The sequence below is a fragment of the Lampris incognitus genome, chromosome 16, assembly GCF_029633865.1.
Source record: "Lampris incognitus isolate fLamInc1 chromosome 16, fLamInc1.hap2, whole genome shotgun sequence".
NCBI classification, from domain to species: domain Eukaryota; kingdom Metazoa; phylum Chordata; class Actinopteri; order Lampriformes; family Lampridae; genus Lampris; species Lampris incognitus.
This window is the reverse complement of record NC_079226.1, coordinates 38,847,554-38,857,553: the sequence shown is the minus strand read 5'-3', so window position 1 is coordinate 38,857,553 and position 10,000 is coordinate 38,847,554. Positions and strand designations below refer to the sequence as shown.

General features: G+C 50.4%; 1 protein-coding gene across 1 annotated transcript in view; it reads left to right on the top strand.

Annotated features, from left to right (window-relative positions):
• actn1 (actinin, alpha 1) overlaps window positions 1–10,000 on the top strand; it is a 75,652-nt gene that overhangs the window by 30,172 nt on the left and 35,480 nt on the right. The window contains 2 exon segments of the mRNA XM_056295456.1: window positions 5,437–5,551; window positions 7,032–7,151. Coding sequence (XP_056151431.1) covers window positions 5,437–5,551; window positions 7,032–7,151 — 235 coding nt within the window.

Below are 10,000 nucleotides of genomic sequence, written 5' to 3'. Positions count from 1 at the left end.
GTGATGCTGCAGGAAAAGCCATGTAGAAAGTCAAACATGATAAAACGGAGAAGGTGGGGGCGTCCGGGTGGTGTAGCAGTCTATTCCATTGCCTATCAACACGGGGATCGCCGGTTCGAATCCCCGTGTTACCACCTCCGGCTTGGTCGGGCGCCCCTGCAGACACAACTGGCTGTGCCTGTGGACGGGAAGCCGGATGTGGGTATGAGTCCTGGCCGCTGCCCTAGCGCCTCCTCTGGTTGGTCGGGGACGCCTGTTCGGTGGGACTGGGGGGGGATAGCATGATCCTCCCACATGCAACCTCCCCCTGGTGAAACTCCTCAGTCAGGTGAAAAGCAGCGGCTGGCGACTCCACATGTATGGGAGGAGTAATGTGGTAGTCCACAGCCCTCCCCGGATCGGCAGAGGGGGTGGAGCAGCGGCTAGGGGGGGGGGGTAATTGGGGTAATTGAGCAAATATAATTCGGAGAAAAAGGTGGGGACCCCCCCCCCCGAAAAAGAAAGTAGAAGGTGAAAGGTCAGCGTTAAAAGTAGGAAGTGAAGTAGCCCGGCATTGTAGCAGCTCCTCCCTTCTGGTTTAGTGGAGAACGTTCTGGAAGAGGTGCTGGAAAGCTGTTTTTATTTATCTTATTCTTCTAAGACTCCCATCTGGAAATGCTCCCTCCTGTTCCGGGGGCAGCCGAGGCCCCGCGGCACCCTGGGATTGAGATTAAGACGGGGGAGTGGGGGAGGGGGGGGGTCGGGTTGAGAAACTGGCTGCAAGTGCTGAAACTTAAAAAAAAAAGAAAAAGAAAAGCAGAAACAACACTTTCCTGTGTCAGACGGCCTGCCAGCAGCCTTTTCCTCCCTCCCTGGGTTTGTTCACCGGAGCGTCTGGGTAGGCCGGGCGGAGCGTCTGGGTAGGCCGGGCGGAGCGTCTGGGTAGGCCGGGCCACAGTCCTGGGCTGGCCGCTCTGTGGAGGATTGTACTAATATGGAGCTGGCAGAGGCAGGACATAGTTTCCCTTGCCGAGGCTGATTAAGGGGGGTGGGGGGGGAACAGAGGTAGGGGTGGATGGGGGGAGGTGGGGGCGGGGGGGGACAGCTGTGTTTTTTTTAAAGACGAAGCGAGCGCTTTACACGGGGCCACGGATGTGAAGTTGATTTGTTCGTCGTGACGTCTTGTGTGGGTTTCAGGCCCAGTGGTGCGGTGCTGTGTGGTGCTGTGTGGTGCTGTGTGGTGCTGTGTGGTGCTGTGTGGTGCTGTGCTGTGCGAGTCTCTTGGAAGTCCCTGTTTCTTTACTCCGGCAAGACGACGGCTTCAGTCGAAAAGCTGCAGAAAAGATGAGCTAGCTAGCTCGTTTGCTAGTTAGCTCACCGTGTCAGGCTGACGGGTAATGGTCGCGCATGTGCCGCTCTGCGCGGTGTCTCCGGCATCATGAGCTCGGTTCGCACCAGCGCCCCCTGCGGTCTGAAGCGTGCTGCGGAGGGGAATCGCACAATCACGGAACAATGGGCCCCCTTTGGGGATCTCTGAGTTCATCGCACATCACTCCCCTTTTTTTACATCCGCCACTTAACCGCCGTTTACGGGGTTAGCGTCTTCGCCGGTTGCCACGGGAAACGGGTTTCGCGGCGATGATGTTGACCGGAGACCGCTCCAGGACTTTGGACGTGGGGGGTGGGCCGACATTCCTCCCCTCTTTTGACCCCTCGTCTTTTTACAACCAGCGCCGGCTCTGGGAAGCCGGGCCGGGCCAGGGGGGGAGGCGAGACGAGCGTAGGGGAGGCCTTGTATTTACGACCCGCGGCTACTCCCACAGAAACATGCTTTGCACCGTGTCCAGTTACAGGGGGAAGTTGCACTTGGGCGGAAAACAGGCCACATTGTGTCAGGGAATTCAGAATCTGACTGGGGGGGGGGGGGGGTTCTTGGACTGGCCTACGTTAACAGCATACTGACATAGTGTCTGCGTGCGAGTACAGATGGCACAACCACAACAGGCCTTTGCATAAAGGACTTTACATACAGTTCTGCAACACACGTATAGACAGCAGACAGTGGTGTACAGTTTTTTTTTGGGGGGGGGGGACTTTTCCCCCTTTTCTCCCCAATTGCATCTGGCCAATTACCTCCCGCTTCCCCTGCTCCACCCCCTCTGCCGATCCGGGGAGGGCTGCAGACTACCGCATGCCTCCTCCGATGCATGCGGAGTCACCAGCCGCTTCTTTTCACCTGACGGTGAGGAGTTTCACCGGGGGGGGGGGGGGGGGATGTGGGAGGATCACGTTATTCCCCCCCAGCCCCCCCCCCCAACAGGCGCCCTGGCCGACCAGAGGAGTTCGCTGACACGGCCAATTGTGTCTGTAGGGACGCCCGACCAAGCCGGAGGTAACACTGGGGGATCCAAACTGGTGATCCCTGTGTTGGTAGGCGGCGGAATAGACCGCCACGCCACCCGGATGCACCCGGTATACATATATATTTACATGTGAACAACTGTTGCTCTGTTGATCCACGAATTAAACTGACAACCCTGGAGATTAAAATGCAAATGAGCATGCAGGTGGTAAGATTACACAACATACATGAATAGGTACACTCAGCTGGACTACCGTAGGGGTTGAGGACGTTCCGCTGACCGTCCGATCGACTTTCCGAGCTCCGATGCCAGGTGGCGACCCCGCCGGATGTTTTCGGGGAGAGGCCGCTACTCTCAGGCGGCGTCTTTTACACGTGAAAGGGGTGGCGTGGGGAAATGCCGGGGTGGCCATGTGATGACCGCCTCGTAGACGGAGGAAAGGTGGTGCGGCAAAGGATTTGCTTGCAAACAGAAGTGGCAGGATTAGGTCATAAAGAACCTGTTCTAACAGATACTACGAGATCCGCAGCTAAAACTGGCTCGGCCGTGTTTCCTCTTTGGTGTTATTGGAGAGGGTGTTCAGTTCATGCAGCGACGCTGGCGATACTTTTCCCTTCAAATGGGCCTCGTGGGATCTGTGGTGCTCAAACTCCACCGCGGTTACCATGTATGAACTACCTGTCAGTGAGCCGAGCAACAGGACAATCCTCGCGATTACGACTTTTGTGTTTAGTCGATCCCTCCGTATTTGCTGTGGGATGGCGTCGTGTCAGTGGAGCAATAAACTCGTCCTGCGACTTGAAAAGGTGCGACCCTCCACGCGGAAAGACCGAGGCCTGTCACTCAACTGGAACCACAGCAGTCAATGGAAATGCAAGTCTGTGGGAGCAAGGCCTCTGTGGGCTCCAGAAACAACATCGCTGCTATGTTTCCAGATTACATAAGATGTTGAGAAAGCTAGAAGTACGGGCAGTACGAGCTGAAATCCACAACACGAGTCTGTGTTAACCCCTTAAGCCCCGGAGCAGGGAGGGGAGGTAACACCGACCACCCATCCTAATGCGGGTAGAGTTCACCTGTGGCTGGCTAGCTTGTTTACTCAGTGAGCCACTTCTGGCCAGTAGTCGGCTACCATTCAGAGAGCCCGCTCTGTTCTGGGGAGCTAGGCGGCTGGTCTAAAAGGGAAGCCAGCCTGTGAATGTTCGCATGTCCCAGATATTGATTCATGGCCAGCTGACAAATTGGTTACTTTTCTGCCCCATAAGAGCCCTGAAACAACGTGTGGGCCGGCCAGCCAGCCAGCCAGCCAGCCAGCCAGTCATGTGATAGCGCAGGTGGTTTGCCAGCCTGGGCCTGCTGTGTATGTTCCTGCCAAACTCCTGAGTGACCTGGGAAGTTAGCGGTACTGCAGGAGGGCCAACTAATTCTTGTCAGGAGGAGGCCTGTTGCCTGAGTCTGGTGCAACCAAACCAAACATTACTTGCCTTCCCCATCACTTTTTAACAAGCTGGCATTCCTTCGCTGAAGTTATCCTTTTCTCTCTCTTTCTTTCTTTCTTTTTTTTCATTTTGCAACAGCTGCGCTCGTTGCGGGTCGACTCAAACCCTGCTGACATTTCTGTCAGTTGGTTCCTGTTGAACTTTACATTAGAAACAGAGAGTAAGAGCGGGAGAGCGAGAGTGATAAGGACAGGAAGAGAAAATGGGTAATGGGCGATGCTAAAAAAAAACCTCAACATTCCATCCTGCAGTGCCAAAAAAACACTCTCCTTTCACAATTTCATCAGTGTATACCCTTGTTAGTTGCTGACACCACAACTCAAGCTGCAGCGTTACCACCCTTTGGCTACCTTCCAGGGGGTATAATGCTTAAGGGCAAAATGAAAATATCTTCAGGTTCGGTGGGGTACAACTGGAATCTGGAGTAACTTTTTGGGATTGTTTTTCACACAGTGGGCCGAGGATACATGGCTGCTGGTTATTTACAGAGCGTATCAATCTTCCTGCTGGTCTCTCTGTCAGTTCACCCCAGTTGGAGACAAAATACCATATAATCTGTCCCCCGTCTATTAATTTTCCACATCATTCAGAGTGTCTGCAATATCCACAGGGTGTCCCCGGTGTTTTCCATGGGTTAGCTTGTCTTTGCAGGCTCTGCAACATACCATCAAACTCTCACACATCTGTAAAGCAGTTCACCCAACCCTCCAGTTTATTGATGCCCGTATAAACCTCACGCCAATCTGCTTTAAGGGTGATCTCATCCTTCCAACACTACTACCAGTCCGGCTTGCCAGTGACTTTCAAGTGGCTTTTGTTCCCCAGCAGTGGAAGGCAGGGCCGGTGCGAGACAGTGCTGGCTTTCATAAAGGCCTGGCACCGCTCCTGCAGGTCCTCCTCCGGCTCTCTGGTGGAAATATGGTGCTTGATGTTGTGGCCCTGGGTGTAATTAACCCCGGGAACTCATAAAGAAGGCGTTCACAGCGGGGAGCACCATGGGCCCACTGCTAATGCCAGCTCCTGTTGGGCGGCTGAAGTCTTGGCCCAGCTGTTTTCCATTAGCTTGTTAGCATGCCAGCAATGCTTAAGAATCCAGGGCCTTCTGTGCCTGTATACAGTGCACTTAATCTGCCATGGCACCATGGAAATGTTTAGCGTGAATGAGATATATAGATAGCTTGCTAGATCAATAGATAGAGGAGGTAAAAATAACAGCAAAAAAAGCTTGCTCCATTACACATTTGTTCCCTACTTGCAAATCCTTATCCAAACTATTTATTTTTAGGTTGCAAGAGAACCAATGATAATATATTTGTATTGCTGTAAGCACATCTTGGTGTTAGTCATGCTGAATGAAATATTTTCAGCTGTGTCCTGTCAAGAGGTTGCGAGTTTATAAGACTAAATTTGGTGCCAATGCGCTAAAGAGTACAAGGAGACACTGGGTAGCATAACTAGCGAGATAGCCAAACACCGCTAGCAGCTCTTTCACCTTTTACATGATGGTTGCTAGGAATGATGTTCCTACCACCATTGAGACATACATCTATCTTTAAGGATAGTTTTAAACATAATGTAACTCCTTCTTTCCACAGACATTTACGGCATGGTGCAACTCCCACCTGAGGAAAGCAGGCACGCAGATCGAGAACATTGAGGAGGACTTCCGAGATGGACTGAAGCTCATGTTGCTGTTGGAGGTCATTTCAGGTGAAAATCCACCTCAGAGGTGGAGAGATGGGTTGTGTGACATGGTGGTTTGAGTAACTATTTCAAAAATAAAAAAGTAATCTCGCAGGGTCATTTCTCAGAGGTGTGGACTCCAAGTAACATGACTTGACTTGAGTCAGACTCGAGTTACAAATTTGATGATTTTAGACTTGACAACATGGAAAACACAAATTTGACTTTAACATCGATGACTTTACGTGGATGTGAGCCCTTTAGGTATCAAGAGGCCTGATACCTTCTCCAGGCCCAAAGATAAAGAGCTTTCATAAATTGTGCAGCCAATCAAGTCTTTATTTCCTGAACACAGATCCACTTTAAATCTATCTTTGAATCAATAAATACAAAATTTAAAAAGCATTAGAAATTTGAAATGGCATGACTTGTTTAGGATATTTTAAACTCAAAGTTTAGAACCTGGGACTTGACTTGGGACTTGAGACTCTCTTGTGACTTGGAAAACAATGACCTCTGTCATTTCTGCAAATGAGCCTCTGCCGTCTTTTTCAGTGTAAGCTTCTTTTGGCGTGAACTGAAGAATTTTTAAAGACTTGGCAATATTTTTGTGTCATATGTGAGGTTCTAACCAGGTGTGACCCACCTAGACCACTGTAAATAAACCCTTAAACTCCAACTGAAATGGTTGGCTGGATTAAAAACATCTTCATTAACTTCGGCCATTCCTATATTGGAGTGTTACACATTTTGTTTCTGAAGCGAACGTATATTTATATTATGTTCAAGTGTAGACCTAAGTGTTTTGTCATTTTAAGGCATTTTTGCTTCTGTTTTGTTTTTGCATTTTGCTTTTAGTATATATTGTGTAATATAAGTATAAACAATAGCCTGTATGATAGTTTTAATACATATTTTACCATGTTAGGGAATTTCATAGTGTTTGAAGTGAACGTATATTTATATTATGTTCAAGTGTAGACCTAAGTGTTTTGTCAGTTTAAGGCATTTTTGCTTCTGTTTTGTTTTTGCATTTTGCTTTTAGTATATATTGTGTAATATAAGTATAAACAATTGCCTATATGAGTTTTAATACGTATTTTACCATGTTAGGGAATTTTTATTTTGCTAACAAGCACTGGTCCAGACTTTGCTTCATTGGGCTGTGAGAGCCATTAGAAGTCATGGGCTAGTGCAGTTTATGCTAAGCTAACGGTGGCTAGTGATTTCTGAACGCGGCTTCAGAACACGCCAGAATCCACCTCAGACGATCTAAAAACCCCACAAGAAGTAATTCTCTAATGTGAAAAGAGTCAGTATTAGCAACTCTGACATATTTGAAGACAATTATTTTACACCTCTGTGCATTTTTACATCGGACCGAACCAGGATCTGCGACCCTTCACTTGGTCATAAAGTTTAGGCCACAGTTTAGAGGTGTGTCGAGCGAAGCTTCCCGTTCACACTTCTGCTTCTTTGTCTGTCTGTCTGTCTGTTACCTGTATAGGGGAACGCTTGGCCAAGCCAGAGAGAGGCAAAATGAGGGTTCACCGGATTTCCAACGTCAACAAAGCGCTAGACTTCATCGCCAGCAAAGGAGTGAAGCTCGTGTCTATCGGAGCCGAGGGTGGGTGAACACAGTCGTTTGCCTCTGTGGCGACGCTCCACCCAAAAGGGGCAGCGGCGCCGCGTCGTTATTAAAATGTCAGCGGCTCTATTTTCATTCCCAGTTTTATGGGCGGTCAGGTTTAATTTGCTCGAGTTTAATTCCGCCGGCCGAGTCAGCCGATCAATATGTAGTTGTATCTCCTTCTGCAGATACTTTGGTAGTATAATGCATATGCCCTCTAATGTAGTCCCCTGTTGTGGCGGCGGTGCTGCCTGCCGCTGTGCGGTTTAATGAGATCCTGATTCCGGAGCGTTCCGCTGGAGGTAGTGCTTTGCGGTGCACTTTCTCAGAGCGGATCCTAAGATCAGCAGGCCCCTCGGGGCCAGAGACTGCTCTTTGTTCAGCACAAATATCTCGGGCCATGTCCGTCTACCTCCTATTAGAGAGTAAACAAGTCTTTAGCAGGGCAAACATATACACACCCTCCCCTCCCCTCCCCTCCCCCCCTCTCTCGCTTGCGCTCTCTCTCGCTTTCGCTCTCTCTCTCTCTTGCTCTCGCTTGCTGTCTCGCTCCCCCCCTTGTCAGTTCTGCAGTCTGTCCTATAACCGAGAGAATGTGTTGGCTTGTGTGTTTGCACATGTGTTACATTTCACAGCCACAGGGAAGCCAGCAGAGACTCACTTTTCTGGAATATTTCTGATTATCTCAAAACGGAAAGCTTCGCTGCGGACCCAGCCCGGCTCTCAGACTCTGATCTAAACAGGTTAACTCGCGCCCGGGGGGCCTCCGTTGAGCCGACCCTTCGCCCCGCTGACGTCCAGCCGTCATATCTGTCCGTTCTTCCCTCACTGTCTGTCTCCGGGTCTCTCTGTGTAGCACCGGCATGTGAGACAAGGACTTTTAGCATCGCGTCCATTGCTACAGATGGTCAACCCTGAGCCCCCCCCCTCCTTTATTCCAGGGTCTACATCCTGCGCCAACACCGTCTATCAGCATGACTCACATGCACCCATACACACATACTGTACATGTGTTTGGCCCCCTATGCAAACCAAGTGGTCTTTTTTTTGCCCTTCTACCCCCCCCCCCCACACACACACACCTTCTCCTATCCTTTGTATAGGTAATTGCTTGTCTGTTCTTCTTTTCCCCTTTCAGCTAACTCTTATAAATGCATTGGATTGGGGCATCCGGGTAACGTAGTGGTGTATTTCGTTGCCTACCAACACGGGGATCGCCGGTTTGAATCCCCGTGTTACGTCCGGCTTGGTCGGGCGTCCCTAAAGACATGATTGGCCGTTACTGTGGGTGGGAAGCCGGATGTGGGTATGTGTCCTGGTTGCTGCACTAGCGCCTCCTCTGGTCAGTCAGGGCACCTGTTTGGGGGGGGGGCGGGGACTGGAGGGACTAGCGTGATCCTCCCACGCGCTATGCCCCCCTGGTGAAACTCCTCACTGTCAGGTGAAAATAAGCGGCTGGTGACTCCACATGTATCGGAGGATGCATGCAGCCCTCCCTGGATCGGCAGAGGGGATGGAGCAGTGACCGGGACGGCTCAGAAGAGGAGTAGGGTAATTGGCCAAGTACAACTGGGGAGACAAACTGGGAAAAATTCCAAAAGCAAAATGGTTTGGATTGTATGTTGATGCAGGAAACACACTCGGGCAGAATTTATGTCTATATGAAGTTTGACCGAGTTACAGAAGTTGTATTGGACTCATCCTTCTGGCTGATGTTGGCACCTTCTGGCTAATGTTAGCACCTTCTGGCTGATGTTGGCACCTTCTAGCTGATGTTGGCACCTTCTAGCTGATGTTGGCACCTTCTGGCTGATGTTGGCACCTTCTGGCTGATGTTGGCACCTTCTAGCTGATGTTGGCACCTTCTGGCTGATGTTGGTACCTTCTGGCTGATGTTGGCACCTTCTAGCTGATGTTGGCACCTTCTGGCTGATGTTAGCACCTTCTGGCTGATGTTGGTAACTTCTGGCTGATGTTGGCACCTTCTGGCTAATGTTGCTATCTTCTGGCTGATGTTAGCACCTTCTGGCTGATGTTGGTACCTTCTAGCTGATGTTGGCACCTTCTGGCTGATGTTGGCACCTTCTGGCTAATGTTGCTATCTTCTGGCTGATGTTGCTATCTTCTGGCTGATGTTGTTACCTTCTGGCTGATGTTGGCACCTTCTGGCTGATGTTAGCACCTTCTGGCTGATGTTGCTATCTTCTGGCTGATGTTGGCACCTTCTGGCTGATGTTGGCACCTTCTGGCTGATGTTAGCACCTTCTGGCTGATGTTGGCACCTTCTGGCTGATGTTAGCACCTTCTGGCTGATGTTGCTATCTTCTGGCTGATGTTAGCACCTTCTGGCTAATGTTGCTATCTTCTGGCTGATGTTGCTATCTTCTGGCTGATGTTGGTACCTTCTGGCTGATGTTGCTATCTTCTGGCTGATGTTAGCACCTTCTGGCTGATGTTGCTATCTTCTGGCTGATGTTAGCACCTTCTGGCTGATGTTGGCACCTTCTGGCTGATGTTAGCACCTTCTGGCTGATGTTGCTATCTTCTGGCTGATGTTAGCACCTTCTGGCTGATGTTAGCACCTTCTGGCTGATGTTGCTATCTTCTGGCTGATGTTAGCACCTTCTGGCTGATGTTGGTACCTTCTGGCTGATGTTGGCACCTTCTGGTTGATGTTGGCACCTGTGAGCAGTCAGCGCACCCTCTCCCTCCAACCAGCGATCCCTAAAAACTCCAACGACATCAGTGTCAGTAGTCTCACTTTGCTTGTGTGGAAACTCGTCTGTTGCTCCTGCTATTGGCCTTCCTGTCTTGTGGTGGAGCTGTGGAGAGGGGTGGGCTCACAC